Consider the following 22,680-nt stretch of genomic DNA (forward strand, 5'->3'; position numbering starts at 1 on the left):
CGATCCCGGCAGCAAGGGGAAGGGAAGTGGCCGCCTCTCCTGCAGCTGGCTGCTGGCTTACAGGTGGGTGGGCTTGTCTCATCCGCGCGCCCCTCGCACAGACCTCGGCGGCGAGAGGAAGGGAAGCAGCAGCCTGTCCTGCAGCTGGCTGCTGGCTTGCAGGTGGGCGGGTTTTTTTTCCCGTCCACCCCCTCTGCCTTGTTCCCGGCAGCAGCGAGGAGGAGGAAAGTGGCCACCTCTCGTGCAGCCGGCTGCTGGATTGCAGGTGGGTGGGTTTTTTTTCCTGTCTGCCCTCTCACGCCGATCCTGGCTACGAGGGGAAGTGGCCGCCTCTCCTGCATCCGGCTTGCATGTAGATGGGCTTGTCCTGTTTGCGCCCCCCCCCCCCGCGCTGATCCCGGTGGTGCGGGGAAGGGAAATGGCCTCCTCTCCTGCAGCCTGGCTATTTTGATTGGGCAAGCCATTTGAGAGGGGGGCCCTTCGTTTCCCCAGCTTATCAAAGTGAGGAAGGGAAGGGAGGCGGGCAGTCCTTCCTTCAGGCACACAAACTGTGCATGCTCCACCTATCCCTGTGAGTCATCGGAAACCCACTAAGAGAATTATGTTATAGGAGCTATCAATTTACTGAAATATTGATGAAACATATCTGGAGAATCTCCATTTGGGCTGTATGCATTAATCATAACAATAACAGAATCAAAGCTTTTCACTGCCAAATAATAAAGTGATCCTTTGGGTCTGTTATTACTTCTTGAACCTGAAAAGAGACAAATTAATGTATTAATATAGCCACACCCTTAGACTGAGTAGATGTTTCTGTAACATATACCTCTCCAACCCAGTCTCTACAAAACTTGTTTTATCATTTGCCATTATATGAGTTTCTTGTTTTTTAAAAAAAGATATCCACATTAAGATTTTTCAATTTGGAGATAACCTTTGGACATTTGGTAGCGTCTCTCATGCCCTTAACATTCCATGATATCATGTTGAATATAAACCTAAAAAATAATATATCCTATCAAAAAAGCTCTCCCCTTATCACTGAATAGATCCAGAATATTACATATAGAACTTTATTATAAGTAAAATACTTGTCAAAAATAGTAAAAGAGTACACATGGCAAAAAAATTAATTTGATTATTAATTTAAACAGGCATAATTCTGTAAATCAGTCAGCAACTGCTCACTACAATAATTCCTTCCCCATACCAAAAGTGAAGGAAAAGAAAAAAATACTAATAAATAAAAATAAAAAAGTGTTTAAAATGGGTGGGGGGAATCTTTGCTCTCAGATAAGATGTCAAAGATCTCTATAATACTGGCTAGTGACGACTCCCCTATTTATAGTTATATAGATATGAACATTTATGGACCATATATCCAGTGGTGTAGCGTGGGTATGGAGTGCCTGGGGCAATTCCTGGACTCCACACGCACGCACACAAAGCGCGCGTGCACTCTTGGGACTGTGTGGTTTTTTTCCCGTCTGCCCCCCCCCACGCCGCTCCCGGTGGCGAAGGAAGGGAAGTGGCCGCCTCTCCTGTATCCGGCTTGCATGAGAATGCGTATTCCATACCAAAGTCTCCTCGTAAATGCTTTGTCTCTCAATGAGCCCTGCCTAAAAATATTTTCTTACTTACACACAAATTACTTTCAGTCACGCAGTGAAGATCTTTGTGTTCTGGTGGCAGCTGCTGCCAAAGAAATGGCTTTTTGAATCTGCACAGCCAATCAGAAGTCCTGCTGTGCAAAAGCCACACTTGGCTGTATTCCAGACCAAAGTCTCCTCGTAAATGCGTTGTCTCTCAATGTTCTCTTTCTCTCAATGACATTGAGAGACAAAGCATTTACAGGGACTTTGGTCTGGAACAGGGGTGGCCAAACTGTGGCTCGGGAGCCACATGTGGCTCTTCTAGACATATTGTGTGGTTCCCAGAGGTCTCTGAGTATTGCTGTGGGCATACATTTTATTTCAGTTTAGTTTATTTCCCTCCCCTCCTTTTCCTTCTTTCTTTCCATGTCTTTCCCTCCCTTTTCCTTTTTTCCTTCCTTCTTTCTTTCCACGTCTTTCATATTTTCAATAAAAATGTTGGGGGTTGCTAGGTCTGACTCAGAAAATAACTGGGGACTTTGGGGGTGAAGCCTAGCAAGGATGTGACATCACTTTTGTGCAAAATCCTCCCCTTCCTGTGATGTCACTTTCAGGACACTGCCCCAAACCCGTCTCTTCATCTGAAGTCACTTCAATGCATCATGTCTTGTGGCTCTCAAACAGCTGATGTTTATTCTGTGTGGCTCTTACATTAAGCAAGTTTGGCCACCTGTGGCCTGGAATATGTGTTCTCATTTCGAGGGGGAACACACTGGAACACTGTTCTGGTAGTTCCCCGAAGTCAGGTGGCCCCACCCACCTGACTGTAAAACATTTTCAGCCTTTTAGGCCATAATCAGGGTCAAAATGGCCATAATTGGGGCCAAAACGGCCCAGATCAGGTCAGTGCCAGGTGGGGGAAGCATTCCCTGCTCGGCACTGACCCAATCCCGGCCATTTCGGCCCCGATCCGGACCCCAACAGGCCACCATTTTCAGCCATTTTGGACTGGTTTCGGCCTCAATAAGGGCCAAAAAAGCCAGGATCAGGGCCAAAATGTCCAGGATCAGGTTGGTGCTGGAAGGGGAAGCCTCCCCTGCCTGGCACCAATGTGGTCCAGCTGTTTCTGCCCTGATCCTGGCCAAAATGGGTCCCAAATGGCCATTTTTGGCCCCTTTTGGCCTGGATTGGGGCCAAAGGGGCCCAGATCGGGTCAGTGCTGGTTGGGGGAGGACTCCCCCACCCAGCACCAATCTGGTCCCAGCCTTTTAGGCTCTGACTCGGGTTCAAATGGGCCCCAAATGGCCATTTTGGCACTTTTCGGACCTTTTGGGCTCGTATCTGGGTCGAAACAGCTGGAACTGGGGCAGTGCTGGGCAGGGGAGGGCTCCCCCGCTCGGCTCTGACCAGATCTTGTCATCCTGGCCCAAAATGGCCACTTTCAGCCACTTGGACCATTTTCTGCCGGGATCGGGGCCAGAACTGCTGGGATCTGGTCAGTGCCAGTGGGGGAACCCTCCCCTGCCCAGCACTGATCTGGTCCAGGCTGTTTTGGCCATGATCCTGGCCCAAACGGGGCCCAAATGGCCTTTTTTGGCCATTTGAGGCCCTTTTCGGCCGGGGTTAGGATCAAAACTGCCAGGATTACGTTGGTGCCTGGTGGGGGACCTCTCCCCTGCCTGGCACTGACCAAATCTGGGCTGTTTTGGGCCTGACGGAGGCCAAAATAGGCCCCAAATGGCCTGGCCTGTTTTGGCCTGTTTGGGGGGCAAAATGGCCCTGATAGGGTCACTGCCAGGTGTGGGAACACTCCTCTGTCTGGCAGCAGCCGAATCCTGGCCATTTTGACCTGATCAAGGGGTGTGGCATATGCAAATGAATTATGCTAATGAGTCCCTGAAGGTTTTTTTCTACAAAATGACCCCTGTTTTTAGGGCTTGGCTGTCTGTATCAACCATTTTGCGATTGGCTTTGTCTCTTACATCAGAAATCCAAAGGTGTCCACAGGCTCAAAAAAGTTGGGGACCCCTGCATTAGGATATGGGGCTAGCTACAATAGAGTGGCTGGAGGGAAGCGGCCCTTGCCGACGGACAGGAAGCAGGGAATCGCCATTTTTGAAAGGGGAAGGGTCGCGGCTTCAGCGGAAGAGGAAGTAGGCCATCTTGGATTACAATAACATAGAGAAACCATAGAGAAAAGACGCCCGACATTTTGGATACAAAAAAATTAATTTTGGCAAAGATTGGGACATTTGAAAAAAAAGGAAAACGTTTAAATATACGCCACGGAGCTAAGGAAGAGAGCAGATTCGTGGGAGCGAGCTAAAGCAAGCCCCACGATGTCGAAAAAAGAGTGGCAATCGGCGATAGAAAATTTGGACAAAAAACTTATAGACATGATGAAAGAACTTAAGGACACGAAATTGGAGCTTATTAAAGAGGTCAAAGAAGTTACACAGACAGTAAAGTCGGAGCTGTCAGAAGTGAAAAAAGGCGTGGAAACGATTAGTAGTGAATTACAAGGAACGCAGCAGAGAGTTAAAACAGTAGAAGACGCGATGGAGAATTTAATAGACACGCAACAAACAGAGATGAGACTGGTGAAGGGGAGGATGTCAGTTGCAGAAACTAAACACATGGAGAAGCAGCTTCGTTTTCGTGGTCTGCCGGAAGTGGAAGGGAAGTCAGCGCAAGAACAGATGACTGAGGTGTTGGCTGATTACCTGGGGAAGGAGGAGGAGGAAATTGTGGCTATCCTAGATGTGGCGTACCGTGTGAACTCGAGAATTGCAACCCAGAGGAAACTACCAAGGGATGTGATTGTGCAGTTTACAACTAGAAACATGAAAGAGAGGATTGTGACAAAACAATTTCAAGATCCATTGGAGATTGATGGCAAGACGATTATCATAATGAAGGAACTGCCCAGATCAGTGTTACTGGACAGGAAAAAATACAGAGTGCTAATTCAGACTTTGAAGGACATGAATATCAGGTACAGATGGGAGTTACCGGAAGGAGTGTCCTTTGAGTTTGGAGGGGCAAAAAAACGCATCAGATCTGAGCGGGAGATGGAGAGATTTATCAAGGACAATGAAAAAGACTTACCAACAAAACCATGAATATGGAGTGTAAAGTATTATCTTGGAATGTAAATGGACTAAACTCACCGAATAAGAGGAAAAATATTTTTCATTGGCTACTAAAACAAAAATGTGATATTGTTTGTTTGCAGGAGACCCATATTAGAAAACAGGATGTAAAATATTTAAAATCTGGAAAATTGGGCAAAGAATTTGTAGCGGCCTCTAACAAGAAAAAAAGAGGAGTGGTGTTGTACATAAAAGAGGAGCTACAGCCAAAATTTGTTATGAGAGATGTGGAAGCTAGATTTGTAGCAGTGGAATGTAATTGGAATTTAAAGAGAGTGTTGGTAGTCGGACTTTATGCACCTAACGGTGCAAAGGAAAGCTTCTTTGAGGATTTAAGGAAGCATTTAGACGATCTTGTATATGACCAGATAATTCTTGCTGGAGATTTCAATGGAGTGACAGATTTGGAACTAGACAAAAAGACTACAACAGCACAAAAGAAAAGAGGACTATTGCCAAAGCTTTTTTTTGAGTTGATTCAACAAGAGACTCTCGAAGACGTATGGAGGAGAGAATATCCTAAAACCAAACAGTTTACTTTTTATTCTGCAAGGCATCTTACATTATCAAGAATTGATATGATCTGGGCCTCAAAGGACTTAGCGTTATGGACTAAGGAGGTAGAAATAATGCCGATGGTAGGCTCAGATCACAATCCAATTATGTGGAAATTTGGAAAAAGGAGGAAAAGGAAAGCCTGGAGAATAAATGAGGACTTGTTACAGGAAAGTGAGAATATGGAAATATTGAGAAGAGAGACAAAGTTTTTTATACAATACAACGTGAATAAAGAAGTACCAACCAATAAAGTTTGGGATGCTTACAAGGCGGTTGTAAGGGGCATACTAATGGACTTAAATGGCAGAGCAAGGAAAAAGAAAGAGGAGAAAAGACAAGAGATTGAGGAGAAAATAAAGGCCAAAGAAGCACAGTTAAAAAAGAGACCAGGGAAAAAGAAAATATATCAGGAAATCAAAATTCTTCAAGAACAGTTAACAGCAATGAGTAATAAAGAATTGGAGTGGAACCTTAAAAGACTGAATCAAAAAGCTTTTGAGGGTGCTAATAAACCTGGGAAATATTTGGCATGGCAATTGAAGAAGAAAAGGGAAAAGAAAATAATAAATAAAATCTGTGAAGAAAATAAAACGTATCTGGAACAGACTACCATTAGTAGAGCCTTTTATAAATTTTATGCTAAGCTGTATAATAAAAAAGAAGTAACCAAAGAATCAATAGCATCATATTTGGAGAAAACTAAACTTCCAGAGATCTCGGAAGCTTGGAGAAATAAGTTGAATAGTGAAGTAACCGATGAGGAAATAAGTAAGGCAATACAATCCGCAAATCTAGGAAAGGCGCCAGGGCCAGATGGACTTACGGCTAAATTTTATAAGACAATGGCCAATGAACTGGCACCATTCCTAAAAGAGGTGATGAATGGAGTTTTTAGGGATCAAAGAATTCCAGACACTTGGAACGAAGCGAATATATCACTGATCCCTAAAGAGGGCCAAGATTTGACTAACGTGAAAAATTACAGACCTATATCACTACTTAACAATGATTATAAAATTTTTGCGAAGATATTGGCGGAGAGACTGAAGGGGTGGCTCTCGGAAGTCATAGAGGAAGAACAAGCAGGCTTTTTGCCAGACAGACAAATAAGAGACAATTTAAGGACAGTGATCAATGCTATTGAATACTATGATAAGCGTTGTGATAAAGAGGTTGGTTTCTTCTTTGTAGACGCTGAAAAAGCGTTTGACAATTTAAACTGGGACTTTTTGTTTGCCACTATGGAAAGGCTACAACTGGGAGAAAGATTCATCAGAGCAATTAAAGAAATCTATAGAGACCAGACTGCAGCAATTGTAGTGAATGATGAATTGACCAAGAAATTGACGATTAGTAAAGGAACAAGACAAGGTTGCCCGTTATCTCCATTGTTGTTCATTTTAGTATTGGAGATTCTGATGATACAAATACGACAAGATGAGGAAATACGAGGAATGAAAATAAAGGACTATTCATACAAGGTTAGAGCATTTGCTGATGACATAATGTTAATTGTAGAAGATCCATTGGAGAACATGCCAAAAGTGATAGATAAGATCAAGGAGTTTGGTGACTTGGCAGGTTTCTTCATTAACAAAAAGAAGTCAAAGATATTATGCAAAAACATGACTAAGCAGAAACAACAATTGTTAATGGAAACAACGGACTGTGAAGTAACTAGTAAGGTGAAATATTTGGGAGTTGAGCTGACTGCAAAAAATATAGATTTGTTCAAGAATAATTATGAAAAATTATGGACTCAGATAGAGAGAGACTTGATCAAATGGAATAGACTGAATCTGTCATGGTTGGGCAGGATTGCAGCAGTTAAGATGAATGTGTTACCAAGAGTAATGTTTTTGCTACAGACAATACCAATCATCAGAGACTCTAAACAATTTGAAAAATGGCAGAGGAAAATATCAGATTTTGTTTGGGCAGGCAAGAAGCCTCGAGTGAAAGTAAAAGTTCTACAAGATGCAAAGGAAAGAGGCGGAATGCAACTGCCCAACTTGAGACTTTATCATGATGCAATCTGCCTAGTTTGGTTAAAAGAGTGGATGACATTAAAGAATAAGAAACTATTAGCCCTAGAGGGATATAAAAATTTTTTTGGATGGCACGCATACCTATGGCACGACAAAGTAAAGGTCAACTCGATGTTCCTACATCATTTTGTAAGGAGAAGTTTATATACAATCTGGAAGAAGTACAGAATTTACTTACAAGAAGGAACCCCCTTGTGGGTGGTTCCATACGAGGTGATAGATCCGAGAGCTGTTGATAATGAACAACAATGTTTAACATACAAAGAAATAACTAAAATTGAAGTATCTAAACTTAGAATAAAGACGCAAGAGGAACTATCACCTAACTACGATTGGTTCCAGTACAGACAGATTAGAGATTTATACAATTCGGACTCTGCAAAAGGGGGCATACGAACAGAGAACTCGGAACTAGAGCAGACCCTTCTTAAAGAAGACAAGAAAAGAATATCCAAGGTATACCAAGTACTGTTGAAATGGTATACTGAGGATGAGATAGTTAAAACACAGATGGTGAAATGGGCTATAAATTTCAATAAAGAAATAACAATGGAGGCATGGGAATACTTGTGGAAAATTACAATGAAGACAACGACATGTATCAATATTAAAGAGAACATTTTCAAAATGATCTATCGTTGGTACATGACACCAAAGAAGATTGCGCTAGGGAATTTGAATACTTCTAATAAATGCTGGAAATGTAAGAAACATGAGGGCTCCCTCTATCATATGTGGTGGTCGTGTGCGGTAGCTAGGCAGTTCTGGGGGGAAATAATAAGAGAAATGAGTGAAATTTTACAGTTTCAAATAAATAAGAACCCAGAACTCCTGCTGCTAAATTTGGGAATGGAGGGAATTCCAGCCCATCATAGGACGTTGATTTTTTATATGACTGCAGCAGCTAGACTTTTGTATGCGCAGAAATGGAAAGTACAAGAAGTGCCAACTATTGAAGATTGGATCTACAAATTGCTGTATATGGCTGAAATGGACAAGATGACAAGAAAACTGAGAGATCTGGACTCAGGGCAGTTTAACACAGACTGGGAGAAGCTGAAACAATATCTGGAGAAGAAATGGGAGGTGGGAGGAAAACTGTGGCAGTTTGAGAACTACTGAAGTATAATAAAAGTATAAAAGAGAGGGGTGACTTTACCGGGGGAGGAAGAGAAATGTGAATTCATAAGCAGTTAGATTAATTGATTGAGATATATATAGATATGTATAGGTTAACTGATAGAGAATAATTAATGATAAGGTTTAAATATGAGGATTGAGTAATTAACAATATTTTCTTTCTTTGACAAGATTTATATGCACCAAACTGAATGTACAGAAGAGTTAAATTGATTGAGTATTTGAGGAGTTATATAGAATTACCATAAAACGATGAAATGAGTAATACATAGAGAACAAATCAAATTGTTTGATTCAAATGTGGGAAATTTTTATGGTTTATGATATATAGGTTTATATAGAAATATTCAAAACTGGAAAATGGGATAAATTGTTTATCTAAAGACGTATAGTTTGGGTGTATAATAAGTAAAGGAGTTAAAGATGTACTGCTTAATATAATGGAGAATGTATATCTGTTTTAGATAGAGGAATTTAATAGAAGTAAGGGAAAAGGGACAGAGGGTGGGAAAGCTGTTGGAAGTCAACAAAAGGGGGGGGGAAAGGGAGGGGGTTAGAAACGAAAAATTAGGGGAAAATTGATTGTAATGTAAAAATAATAATGTTCTAACCCAATAAAAAACTTTTCAAAAAAAAAAAGGATATGGGGCTAGCTTAGGGTTGCCAAGTCCCCCCAGCAACTGGTGGGAGTTGACGTAGGTGGGTTGTACTCACTTATGCTTGAGCATGCGCTCATGCAAACATGTTTGGTCTGATTGTTAAAGAATTGGCCCTGGCATGATGCCATCGGTTCTAGGTGGCTCCAAAAGTGGTACCCATTTTCCCCAGCCTTCCTTCTCCTGCCAATCACCTGTTAATTAGCAGGAAGAGGCCCAAATTGCTGGGAGATTGCCCACCATCAGCAGGCACCTGCCATGCCTAGGTTGACTTGGGTTAAAAAACTCAAGCAACCATGAAGCTCACTGGATAATATCCAACCTAACCCCCCTCAGAGGCCTGGTGAGAAGATAAAATGTGGGAGGGGAAAACGAAATATGCTACCCTGAGCATTGAGGAAGAACAGGATGAAAATGTGACAGATATGTGGAAGCATTTTTAGTGGCACATTTCCTCTGAGTCATGTTTACTATCATTTTCAGAAATGACCTTCAGCAGGTATGTGCTTCATATTTCTCATCCCCCAACAGAGCCTCCATAAGCACACCGCAGGGAAGGGCAGCTGCCAGAGCCCATGGCTTCTGGTGGGGCCCTGTGTTGCTGTGGCAGTGGCACTTCTAGCTGCACCCAATGTTCAACACCATGGGGGGAAAGGTGTGCAGGCAGTGTGGGCAGCTGTGACTGCAGGTGGGGGGAGAGCTTGAAAGTGGCAAAGGCAGGCAAATAGGAGCACATGGGTGAGAGGGCAAGAAAAGGAGCCTAGCAGTGGGCCTAGCAGTGCCCCTGAGTGCACTGGATCCAGTGCCCCCCAAAACCTGGAACTTGCTCTGTTCCCCAGGAACCAAGTATGTTTGTCTGAACATCATGTGTGTGTAATAAAATGAATGGAAATAGACACAAATATTATAGTACCTTTCTGAATGGTTTCTGCAAATGGTATCATTGTTAAAACACTGACTTGTCATAAAAAACAAAGAGCTGGACATTGGCAAATTACTTATTCTGAGGGGTCACAGGCTATGTCATATTTCCCTACGACCAAGGGGGCCCATTTCAGCAAATGGAACTACCCATGGTTTGATCATTTACCCTTCCCATACTCTAGGGTTTAGTATTTTTGCAATATTTTGTATCATGCTGTTTTGTTTCTGCTGCTTACTTTCCCTTTAGGCTTTGATTTGGCCTGTTGGGCCCAGCAGCAACTGAATATTTCAACAATCTAGGTAACAAGAGGGTTGCAAGGTCCCCTGCCTTAAAACCAGGGGACAGGGAGGTTGTAGGGGGGCACACTTCCACAGTCCTTACCTCTCGTGTGTGTCATGGGTATATGCACTCCAGAACTCCTGGGCCCATTCCCCATGCCTTTTCTCCCCGCCGACCAGGTGAGTGGTGGTGGAGGCTGGGAGTGGGGCATCCCCCGCTTCCACTGGGGCACTGGGAGTCCTAAGTAGGGTTGCCAGTTCCAAGTTGGGAAATTCCTGGAGAGTTAGGAGGTGGAGCCTGATGAGGGTGGGATTTGGGAAGGAAGGGGCCTCATCAGGGTATAATGCCCTAGAGTCCATCCTCAAAAACAGCCATTTTCTCCAGAGGAAATGATCTCCATCAGCTGGAGATCAGTTGTAATTCCAGGAGACCTCCAGCCATCACCTGGAGGCTGGTAACCCAAGTCCGAAGTCATATTCAGCTGCTAAGGCAGAACTCAACCATTATTTTCCAAGTCTGGAGGGTGTGTGTGAGGAGAGCTGAAAGGCATCCATTTTGGATTCTGAGGGATATGATAGCTGTAACTGCCTATTTGCTTGCTTACAAAGACACCATACATTCCTGATGCCTCTTTCCTCTGAACTAAATTTAAAAGCTGCCTTGGATTTGCCAGTGCTTGGGGGAGGAGGAGTCAAGGAGGTGAAAGGCACATTAAGAATACCTGAGCAAGTCTCTTCTGCAGGGACGCAGTGATCTTTGTCCTTTGTCACTTCACAAGTGGTTTACTGCAGATCCACGGTTCTTCTCTTGAGCAGCTGGAGCTGGCAATACCGACGTGGTTCATATATGCACAGCTTCCTCCTCCGAGAATTGCAAACCTGAAATGCAATAAAACAGATGACTAACAAAAGCATAACCAAATGACTATGAGAGTCCAATGATTTCATGCTCCAAATGTTAGAGGCAAACCCTTTGGGGCTACTGAAAAGGCAGCAGAGGGCTTCTTGTCTTAACTTCAGGCTTCCTATTTGTTTGGAAGTTTTTGCCTTTCCTTCTGCTACTCCTTTGAAGTTCTTGCTCCTTTGAAATGCTACTGTCACCTTTTGCTGTTGCTCTCTATATTTCACCACTTAAAAGGTAGGTAAAAGATAGTCCCCTGTGCAAGCACCGAGTCATTACTGACCCATGAGGGAACGTCGCATCACAACATTTTCTTGGAAGATTTTTTATGGGGTGGCTTGCCACTGTCTCCCTCAGTCATCTACACTTTACCCCCAGGAAACTGGGTACTCATTTTACCGACCTCGGAGGAATGGAAAGCTGAGTCAACCTTGAGCTGGCTACCTGAACCCAGCTTCCGCCAGGATCGAACTCAGGTCATGAGCAGAGCTTGGGCTGCAGTACTGCAGCTTACCACTGCGCCACGGGGCTCTTATTTCACCACTTACATTTTAAAAATTTAAAATATTTTCCGTACAACAATTTCCTGAAGACTAGCATTGTTAGTCTGCTTGACCAAAGCAACTTGCAGGATTAAGAAGCTTCTTGGAGCAGGCAAAAGCCTGCTTCATCAGCAGCATAAAGTGGACACTGAAGGAAAATGAAATAAATGACTTCATTTGATTTCCTTGTATTAAGTCATACCACGACTCACATGGGCTGTAGTAGGCTAAAAGCCTTTTCAGCATGGGGTTTTTGTCAGCTTCGATTTATCCCCTGATTTCCTCACACTTTTTTTGCTGTTAGTTTACACTTCAAGGGGGTTTCTTTTGTTTGTTTTCCCCAGGTTTTCCCCAGTTATTTTGAAACTGCTTGTACCTTGATCTTTTTTTTTTTAAAAGCCAATTCAGTGTCGCATTTGTTCCTTGTACAGTATGTTTCTTTCGATTTTCTTGGTCCAGCCCACTTCCACCCACCTCCAACCCATTTTCTGATAATTATTGTTCTAATAAGTCATTTGTCATTGTCAAACCATTCCTCCCTCCCTCCATCCCCCTTCCCTCTCTTGGTTTCACTTTCAATCTTTTCTTTATAATTGTCAGTTTCATATTGTTATAACAATCTAATGTTGTAATAATAAATGCAGCCGGTTCTCTGAATTCCCAGCTTTTTTAAAAAAATAAATAAAAGTAAGTCTATTGCCCCTTTCCGTTGAAGGGATAAAAGGAAAAAGGCATATCTCAGCAACAGAACTGGCTCGAGACCTTTTTTTTTTAAAAAAAATGAAAGCTGGCGATTCAGAAAACCTGCTACATTTATTATTACAACATTAGGTCCTTATAATGCTATGAAACTGATGATTAAAAAATTGCGAAAGCTGGGGACTGTTGCGGGGGGGGGGGACTTAAGCATATGCTAAGAATAAAAAAGGGGAGGGGTGATGTGACACCAGCGATAATGCCACTGAAGACGACAGCATCTTCGCTTGAAAATCTTGATCCTTTAGGGCATGTGCACAACAAAATAAACCAACTCCACAACTGTTAAAAAGCAGAGGGAGGATAGACATGCCAAAAAACTGTACCTAAACTGATTCCAGTGCTTCTAGATCAACTACTAAGAAAATCAGGAGTAAGTTAAGTGTGCAGAAAAGCCCTAAAGCCAGTGGGGTTCTTCACATGTTTAGAGAGAGTAAAAATGATTACACCAGAGGGAGGGGAGAGTGAGATCCACTCCCAACTTAATACAGGTAGGAATGTAGGCTCTTTACCTATGAATGTGCATATGGCTTTCCTAGGTTGCTATTGTGTGGACAGAGTAGCATGGGTGCATACTGGGCAAAATTTACCCCTATCACTCCTTCCACTGGTGATCTCCGTTCTTTTCAGAGAGACTGTTCACACAACCATTAGCGTGCACAGTGAAATGGTGATGCAGTTCATACTTTGTAGCGTCTAGAGATCGGTCATCATGGTGTACACACGAGGACCATCTCAAACTATTCTCTTCCCAGCCCTAAAAAACAACAACAACAGATATTCCAGTGCAGTCAGAGGAACCTAAAGACCTGCAGTGATGCTTCAGGCCACTCCGAGAACTGGCAATAATTTGTTCCCAGCAAAGACTAAAGGAAGATGCTCCTCAGGTGGGACCTGGCAGTATTAGCTGCTCCCCAACAAAGTGCACCTGAAGCAGCTGCCCCAGGGTTAAGCCTGTGCTGCTTATGGCTTATTAGCTCGGAAACTGGTCCAAGCTAGATCTGTAAATTGGTGGGAAAGGAAGGGGCTTGCTTCCCCCTACCAGGATTTCATCATGGCTTAAACTGTAAGTCTAGCATGAGCTTGCAGTCAGCTCTGTTGCGGTACTTCATGCAGTAGAATGTGCCTGATCTCCCTACTGCCTTCAGACATTTCAGTTGTTTGTGATTGCTGGGAACCTGCCTTCACTCTGGCAGGCTTCAAAGCACCAATCGGCTTCTTTGGATCCGACCAAGAGATGGCATCAGCAGTTGTTGGTCGGCCTGTTCCATTCTGTCCATGATTTTTGTTCCATAGGAAACACAATAGGGGCATGACTATTGCTTTCTTATCCCAAAGTCCATGTGATTCCGGCATTGATATATGCAGCTCCAACACAGCTTTTCTGGCTGAGCGGTGTGTTTTCATCCCATTAACATCTTAATGGCTTTGGACACTATTTATCTCTTCAATTTTCTTATTTTGATACAGCCACAAAGAGCCATAAGGATGTTCTTTTCACCTTTATATGTCTACATAAGACAGCCATCTTTTTCATCTGTGCATTTTCCTCTAACAGCAGGATTGGAGTCCAGTGGTACCTTAGAAACCAAAAAGATTGTCAGGGCATAAGCTTTTGAGAGTCAAAGCTCCCTTGGTCAGATACCAGGTATCTGAAAAAGGAGACTGATTCTTCAAAGCTTATACTCTAAACTTACCAACCAGAAGTCTGAACTACCACTAGACTCAAATCCTGCTGTTCTACTGCAGACCAACAAGGCTACCTACCTGAAACTATTTAAGTCCGGCTTTAAAAGTGTTAAGAATGTAGGATTATCAGAAACATTCTAAGTGGCACTAATTATTCCACGGCTAGCTAATGTGTCCTAATTCTGTTTTCTGGGTCCGGACTACCTGAAACAAGCAAGGAACATGACTCACCAGTCATTGAAAATGGTACCATTAATCCATTTCCAGGGCTGACTTAGATTTCTTTGGAGACCAATCCAGTGGTCTGCATTGCCTTTGTAGCGCATCATAAAGACCTTAATAATAATAATAAAAAAGACATGTGTACACATTATCAAATCAAATTTGGATGGGTTCCATTTGGGAGCCAAGCTACTGCACAGGAAAACTAGAGAAAGCACATCAAAATAAACTGAAAAAAACTAACACCTAATCAATATGATCAATGGATAACACTGTTCAGATGAAAAATACACATTTGATGAGTTAGAGCCAAAGGTCATTTTCTACCCACAGAAAGGGGGGCAATCATTGCTGATTGCCTCTCTTACTGCAGTGCAGACTCTCTATTTATCCCCCCCCCAAAGCAGTTCCTGAGAAACTCCTCCTCTATCCTACAATCAGTATTTTTTTGGGACTCAGTGAGCTCTAGCAGGAGGGAGGAGGTACTAAAGTTCCATTCTGGTTAAGAAAGTGCATTTTCGTGGCAGATCATGACCTTTGAATCAATCCAATCCATTGACAAGTTCCCCTTTTGGCCATTTTCTCATAGTCATGCATCTTTATGTTTTCCAAGTCACATGCAGATACCCAGCTATTATTCCTTTGCTTCTGATTGTAAAATAAACAAACAGGACTCCTACAGCACCGTAAAGACTTAAATTTTTTTTATTCTAGCATAAACGTTTGTGCGTTAGAGCCCACCACCCTATAAAGTGAACTCTAACATGCTAAAAACATGTTAATTTTAATCTAAAAATGTGTTTATTTATGCTCCAACAAGACTGCTATCACATGGGGACAATTCCCTATAGTGGTCTCATTGCCACTAAGAATGCAAAGGTGTTTGCAGTGGTAACAGTCCTGCATGGAGCACTTCTTTCCCTTGTGTCTGCCATTCCACCTCCCAGGCTTTTAATTTTTATGAAGGTATTGGTAGTCAGCATATTACTCTAGCAACATACCTACTAGTGATACCTTTTTAAAAAAAGAACACAAAGCCAACAGGAGGGTGGTGGGTGGGTGGAATAGCAGGGAAATAGCACTATGTGTGGCCGAGTGGTACAGAAATCTTCCTTCCCACACTTCCCACAAACCTGTTTTGGATATGATCCTTTAGGAAAGCAGATTTGGGAAAGGTCATGCTGGAGCCAAGGAAAGCCTGCAAGGGGGACGACCAGATGACTACGGCCTCAGAGCCAAGCATCAATGTGGAAGCAGCTTGCTATCAGAGCTTTTGCCCATGACGGCAACTGGTTCCATTTGTTATGCACATATCTCACCACCAGTTATAAAACTGCTGCACAGGCTACTTGTCTGCTTCCAGGCCCAGTTCAAGCTTCTGGTTCTTATTTATATTGGTTCCAAGAGCCCGTTCCAAAGTGCAGAATAGTGTATCAGGAGAGGCAATAAATGCACTCACCAGTCTCAGGGTGAGCACAACCTGTATAAACTGCTAAGCCGAGCACAATGTATAGGTTGAAAGGTGGTTTTTCCTATATGTGACTCCAAGTTATGGTCATGCAAAGTCAATCCTTGACCAAAGGCATCTGAGGGCAGATTCACTCATTACAGAAACCACACGGTGAAAACAGATTGCTGACTAGACGGGCGCTGGGAATACTGTGCTCAGAACTTAATTTCCAGGTACCTGTGGGCTCAATTTGCATCAGCACCATGATGCGCTGGGACAAAGGGCTTAAGCCCTTCTCCCAGTCTTAAGCCCCTCTTAAGGGGAGGATTAAGACCCTTCTCCCAGCACACCATGGTCATGAACCAAATTGGGCCCCCATGTGCCTGGGAATCAAGTTTCAAGCATGGAAGTCCAAGAACTCATTTGCTGACAGTTCATGTAGGGGACAGGAAGACTTTGCGATGTGTAGATCAGCGCTTGTATAGTCATCTCCGAGATTAGAGTTATAATTTATGCACTTGGGGTTGAAGCAATGCCATCTTCTGCTCTTGGGTCCTTCTGTGCAGCAGCTCTAGACTGATATTAATAATGGTTTCATATTGTTGAACCCAAATAAATGAATACTCACCATCTCTTCTTGGGAATCAACCACAGCCAAAGAGGCATTGAGAGAAGAACAATGCATCTTGCTAGACGTCCAGTTCCGTTCGGCCTTTGCAAAATAGTAGCATTTCCCTTGGTATCCAATCCAGCCATTTGGACAGCAGACTGCTGGGCATGAAGATGGCTCCCTTACAGTCACTGGAAATAAGAAACATTTCAGACGGTGAGTTACTATAATGGTCAGACTGTAGCTACTAAATTAGCTGTGACCATACGATTAAATCTGTATTCTGCCTAATCAGAACAACACTTTAGTTTGCTTGAAGAAACTTGAAGACTCTGTTGATTGCTAGACAAAATTTTTTTAAGAGTTACAGTCCCTGCTGTTCAAAAGCATCAGTCTCCAAATGTCTTTGAGCAGTATTAGCAGAAAGAGGTTGCAGCTCTGTGAACAGCAGGTACTGCCATTTGCCATCTACTGTGAGCAAGTGTGGGGGTGCATCCTTAAGCACTGGGGTATTTAGAAAGATCCACCATATATATATTAATTAGTGCTACTGTGCAAATACGGGTGCTTGCTCTGAAGAGCATACGATGTTCTATTACGTCTCAGAAACTTATACTGATTCTCTCTTGGGGATGTCACTGAAAGGAGGTAGCCGACATGAAAACTGAAAAGTAACCCAGATATTGCTGGAGTTTCTGGCATTAAAAGCATTGGTGATAATTGATAATTTTAAACACATTGATTTGTATGTGAGATACCTGGCTAGCAGAGCTTCTTCTCACTAGGTGTGTAAACGTTTTGTCATTTGGAATTCTCTTTAAAGCAGGTTTCATAAGGTCACTTCTATCTTAACCTAAACTAGCCACACTAACACTACTTCCACACATGCTAGATAATGCACTTTCAATGTGAAACAGGAAAATCCACTTGCAAATGATCACTAAAGTGCATTATCCAATGTGCGTGGCAGCAGCTCAAGTGAATGCAGATACTGGCCTATCATAAAGGCATACAAGGGTTGCCTTGACTGCATACCTCTTTTTAATTACTATTTATTGTTCTTCTGGTCTCTAGTTCAGTACACCAATAAAGTCAATAATGGTACCTGGAGGCAAGAATAAGATGTTTGCAAGAGCAGGCTAATCTATAGTTAAATTAATTCACAATTAAGCCGACAGAAGACCTCAACACAAGAAGATCAACGCTGCTCTCCACTCACCTGCCAGCACACAGACGATCACGACCAGAGCAAGGTTCAGCATTAAGCTTCCAATTGCCATGAGGGGGAAAAATCTGCATTTGCTAACATTTTTCAAAGCTATGAAGGAAAATATGTATTTCAGTACTTTCTGGGTTTCAGTGTGGTTCCAGAGAATGACTAACAGAAGGCCTGGAGTTACATCTAGCATCAAGCCTTAGTAAGAAATCAAAATAAATATTAATGAACAAAGCTTCTGAAAGGACAATATATGTACTCTAATTTTTTTTACAGGCGCTGTAAGTCTACTTTTAACACCCTCCCTTCTCCCTTGTTATCAGTGATAGGATGTTTTAAAGTTCATTAATTCATAGGGTTGCCACAAATTAGAAGAGACTTGGGGGCACATCACACATTTATAGAGCGAACTAAGGCAGGAGACAAACAATTTTAAGAGACTTGTAAATTGCGAGAGAGAAGATCACGTTTTTTAAGAGAGAGAAAACATTTCGCCCTACTGCTGCCAGTGTCCCAGTAGGATTTTGCGTATTTGATAAACCAGAACCTTTAAAATCTGTTTACGTTAGGTAACCATTGGATAAAAGTATATCCTACAAGCAACGATCCCTTGTCAATATGCCTTCAACAGATAACAAATAAAATTGGCTAAAAAATTAGTCTTCCTGATATCAGGTGGAGACAAAGGACCTGCCTACGTTGTTAGTAGAGTAGAACTGACAATCGCATCAGGAAAAAGAACATCTTGACCGTATTTATTTACCATATTTATAGTCCACCTTTCCTACTGACTCTAAAGGTGGATTACACAATGTAAGTCAATGGGATCAACAGAATGAGGTATCTAATAAGCAATACACTAGAATTAGGGTTTCAGACATTTGTAAAAAGCATAGAACATTTAACATGATGGACAATTCAGATACAAATCAGAAAAATAGTATTTCACCAGTAGATACTGTCTGTACTCACTGTTTGAAACTGCTTTGCAGTTTCCATGAGCTTCTCCACTCTCTGTTGTACATGAATGCACAGGAACATATTGCTCTGACTTTTCGATGTTATATGCACTCATCTTTCCTCACTTTTCTAGAAGACTGGCAGGCTTTGGATAGCTTGAGCTGTGATTAGAAATTTCAAATATCACTGGAATGTAAACCTTGTTCAGTCAGCCTGTCCTGCCAAACTGGGCTCGATCTGCATTTTACAGTCCTGTTTTATTATTATTTGTAGCTGTTTTTATGACTAGAGGGAGGAGAAAAACTCTCTTTCAAGGCTGAAGAATCAGTCTCTAGCTTTAGCCAGCATTTCAAGATTCTGCTGTGGAAAAAAATTAGACTGGAAGTAAATTTCTCCTTTCCAAAAATATTTAATGGCTGTTTAAACTCTTCCTTTCCATCCTGTAAAGGTGCTGTAACCCCCACCCCCACCATCAGCCTGAAGCAGGTAGTCAGTTTTGAGGCTCCTACCTTTACTTTCTGACGAGTTATGCCTGCCATAGACAATCTAAGCTTCCAATGTCAAAAAAATTCTGGGGACTGTGTGACCTGGGATGGTCGGTTCTTTTTACATCTGGCACTGCAACTCCCACAATCATCCTCACCTGTCTGTTACACCTGTCACAGACTGACCAACTATCCAGTAAATGACAGTGGCACAAAACAGGGCACAGACACAGAAGAGAAGAACAGGAGAATGGGAGGAAATCAGAAAACAAAATCAAGAAAGAAGAAGAGAGCGGGCATATAAGAAGCAAGAACAGAACAATTAAAGAGGGGAAAGGAAAAGGAGGAATGAGGGTGAAATATAGGTGAGAAAGGAAGGCGCAAGAGGAGTTGTTGGGGCATTTACCCGACTGGCCAGCTGGTTCCCTCTGCTCAGAAAAGGTCTAGGCTGAACCACCATCCAGAGGAAAAGTGAAACTCCTGAGTGGACCGTTGACATGGGAGGATCTGGAAAGGAAGGATATATTTCAAAATGCTTCTGTGTCCCACCCCCTGGCTGCATCACAACCGGCAGAAGCAACAATTCCTGAAGTTCAACGCTTGGGAGCTGGTGGCTTGGAAGGCCGTTGTAGCAGGGAGGATCTCTTTCAGCCGGAGTTGAATGTTTTCTGTCCTATTACAACCCTGTATGGGATCATTGGAGCCTGTGTATGCGAAAAGTTGTTTGCTAAAGGGGAAAGGAATTTAGTTGAGTATAACTGGTGTTGTGATCATGCAGTTATTGCAGGGCGCTCTCTTTCAGGGTACAGAGAGCCACCTGGTTACTGTTTTCGTTGGATCTGAATTTCTTTGAAAAGAGAAGCTAAGACTGGGGATGCTGGAGTTGGGTCCTCCCAAGTCCCTCCCCCCCCCCAAGAAAAAAACTAGCGGTTCAGTGTTTAGTGCTATAAATCTTCGGCCGTTTCCACAAGGCAACACTTCTCCGTGCAGTTCTTGTTGCTGCACAAATTCAGACGCATCTGCAACGGCAGCAGAGGGTCCACGCAACGCTTCCCCCCGCCGCCCTTGAGAGCCCCCTGCAGCCTGCCACCGTTCCTCCCACCCTAAGCCAGCCTGCCGCCTGCGGGATCGCAACGCCCAGACGTGCAGGGAGGGACCCGCTGCGTCCCAGTCACAACCCGCGCTTCCACAAAGCCGAAGGGATGGAGCGCAGCAAAACTACCAACGCCTACTCTCGTGAAGAAAGGGGCAGGGAAGGCGGGCTGAACGATCCGCCAAACCCGGAGCCTCTGTGGAGTGGCAGCCGCCTGTTCTTTCTTTCCGGGAGCGACCCAGACTGCAGCGCAGGGCACTCGAGCTCTCTCCGTTGGGCGGGCCCCTGAGTTAGAGCCGAAACAGACGTTAAGAACTACACGTGGTTGCGCACGTGTCCGCGCTCCCGTCTGTTTCGGCCCGTCCGTGGCTGTTTCAGAATTTCGGCGCGTGTCCTGCCCACACCAGACCTGTGATTGTGTGTCCGCGTCTGCACGTGCCCCTCCTGACGACCAGCGAGTTCCCAGAACAGAGCGGCTATTTTTACCATCCCGGGGGCTGTGGACCTCTCAATGACTGCTAGATGGCGCTATTGCCTGCAGCTTGCGAGCGAGCAGGTGACGCGCAATGGACTGGTCCGGGGGCCTCCAACGCGGGCCTCAAAAGATTGGATGACTGTTTGGCTTCGTGTCAGAGATGGCCCCCCTGGCTCCCCCCCGCACTCCGGGATCTTGCCCGGCTGCCTGAGGGCTTCGAAGCGGGGCGGGGGGCCCTGTCCGTTGGTTGGTGCTTGTCCACTGGGGGGGGCATGCCTTTGACAAACACAGGCAAACACAGACATGTCTTCACTTGGGGAGGGTGGAACATGTTTGTGAGAAACACACACGGGACTGTCCGAAATCCCAGGGCCCGCCCAGGGCTTGGGGGGAGTGCACGGGCGAGGTCTAAGACATGTCTGTCAAAAAAAATTTTCTTGCCCAAAATCCAGGGGCACACTGCCCCTGGTGCCTCCAGGTGGACCCCATCACGGCTGCGTCTGGTTTTCCGTTCAGAGGCCCCAGGAATTGGGGGGGGGGCTTGATCAGCTCTTGACCTGCCGCATTGACCCGGTCGGTGTCACCGATTCCCGCTTTTTCGGCTACGACCAACCAGCTTTCGGCCTCCGTGTGGTGCAACGCAATTGGCTGTGCGGTTGGTTTGCCCGCGCAAACCCCTGCAAACTCGTGAGGCTTCCCCTGCCGACCAGACGTGCCTCCGCCATCGTCGCAAAGCATGGCGGAGTGGGTGCCAAGCAACTGGCGTGAGGAGTGGGCGGAGCAGGCGGCCGTGGCCATGGAGGAAAAGGGGCTGACGGAGCACGAGCGGGAGGCGGCGGAGGAGACCATGGTGCCGTTCCGCCTGGAGTCGCTGTTCCCTGACCGTGTCGATCTCGCCCACACGGTCCGCAGGAACTTGACCGCTGTTGTGGAGGACATCGAGGTCGACATGGTGGAGAAGGAGTTTCTGGGCGAGCGACCACGAAGTAAGTCTGGTCAAGAAACAAGTGGGCGGCGGCCCCCGGAAGCTGTTCCTCGATGGGTGCAGTGTTCTGCAGCGGGCCCAGGAATGTTACACCTTTGAACTCCAGGTGCTTGGGCAGCCCAAACTATATTCTCTGTTGGGCGGCCCAAGCTCTATTGCTCTATTCTCCTCTGAGGCCTAGCCTAGCGGCTTGCAAGCCGGCTCTGTTCTCCTCTGACGCCTAGCTGGCCAAAGGGGGACATTGGCCTGCGGCCGCACAGCGCGGTTAGGAGCCACGGGATTCTAATCTGGAGAACCAGGTTTGAATCCCCACCCCTCCACTTGAAGCCAGCTGCATGGCCTTGGGTCAGTCACAGCTCTACCAGCTGGTATTTGGCTGGTCAGCACTCCAAAGTTAGGTTCTCCTCTGAGTTCCAGAAATCCTGTCTGCACCCAAGTGTCCCACAACCTAGAAAAGCATTTCTATTGATTTCAGTAGAAGCCGGGCTCAGTGCACAGTACATTGCCTGCATGGTTCTACCTCCTGAAGCAAGATAGAGAGCTTCCAGTGTTAAAACTTTTGTGTGCATTTTGCTATATAGGAAGTTCTGGAGTGTGGCATGCTATTTTAGCATCTACCATCTGAAGAATGTGATTGAGATTCTGCACTTTGGAAAGAGGTTAGGTAAAGGACTATGCAGCAGTACCAATGCAGGTTTTATATGTTTTTTATACACCCAACCTCCAAAAGGAGAACTTTTAAAGAGCTGATTTCTTTTGTGCTTGCTCTTAACAGGATTGAATAAACTGTGAAATATTAAAATGATATCTAATGGTTATAATGATTATGGTCAGCAATTGATGGTGATACAGAAGTGAACATAAACAAAAGGCTGAAGCTCTGCTTGTCAGAGGCAATATTACATCAACAAACCGACTGTACAGCCGATTGTGTGGCGCCAGGC

The 22,680-nt window shown here is 44.3% G+C and overlaps 1 protein-coding gene across 1 annotated transcript; it reads right to left on the reverse strand.

The window, feature by feature from the left end:
- Positions 1-730: 730 nt before the first annotated feature.
- On the reverse strand, positions 731-17,820 carry LOC129328622 (C-type lectin domain family 2 member D-like). The gene is made up of 5 exons (XM_054977805.1): positions 17,742-17,820; positions 16,541-16,713; positions 14,472-14,575; positions 11,075-11,231; positions 731-757 (listed from the first exon to the last, which is right to left on the reverse strand). Exons 1-4 carry the CDS (start codon positions 17,800-17,802, stop codon positions 11,120-11,122), a joined length of 450 nt encoding a protein of 149 aa, XP_054833780.1. The 5' UTR covers positions 17,803-17,820; the 3' UTR covers positions 731-757; positions 11,075-11,119.
- Positions 17,821-22,680: the final 4,860 nt, after the last annotated feature.

The sequence above is a fragment of the Eublepharis macularius genome, chromosome 4 (assembly GCF_028583425.1).
Source record: "Eublepharis macularius isolate TG4126 chromosome 4, MPM_Emac_v1.0, whole genome shotgun sequence".
Lineage (NCBI taxonomy): Eukaryota > Metazoa > Chordata > Lepidosauria > Squamata > Eublepharidae > Eublepharis > Eublepharis macularius.

Coding starts and splice junctions, on each gene's coding strand:
- LOC129328622 (XM_054977805.1), bottom strand. CDS start 17,802: ATGGCAATTGGAAGCTTAATGCTGAACCTTGCTCTGGTCGTGATCGTC. Junction 16,714..17,741: donor GATCGTCTGTGTGCTGGCAG/GTGAGTGGAGAG, acceptor TCTTATTTCCAG/TGACTGTAAGGGAGCCATCT. Junction 11,232..14,471: donor GGTACCATTTTCAATGACTG/GTGAGTCATGTT, acceptor ATTGCATTTCAG/GTTTGCAATTCTCGGAGGAG.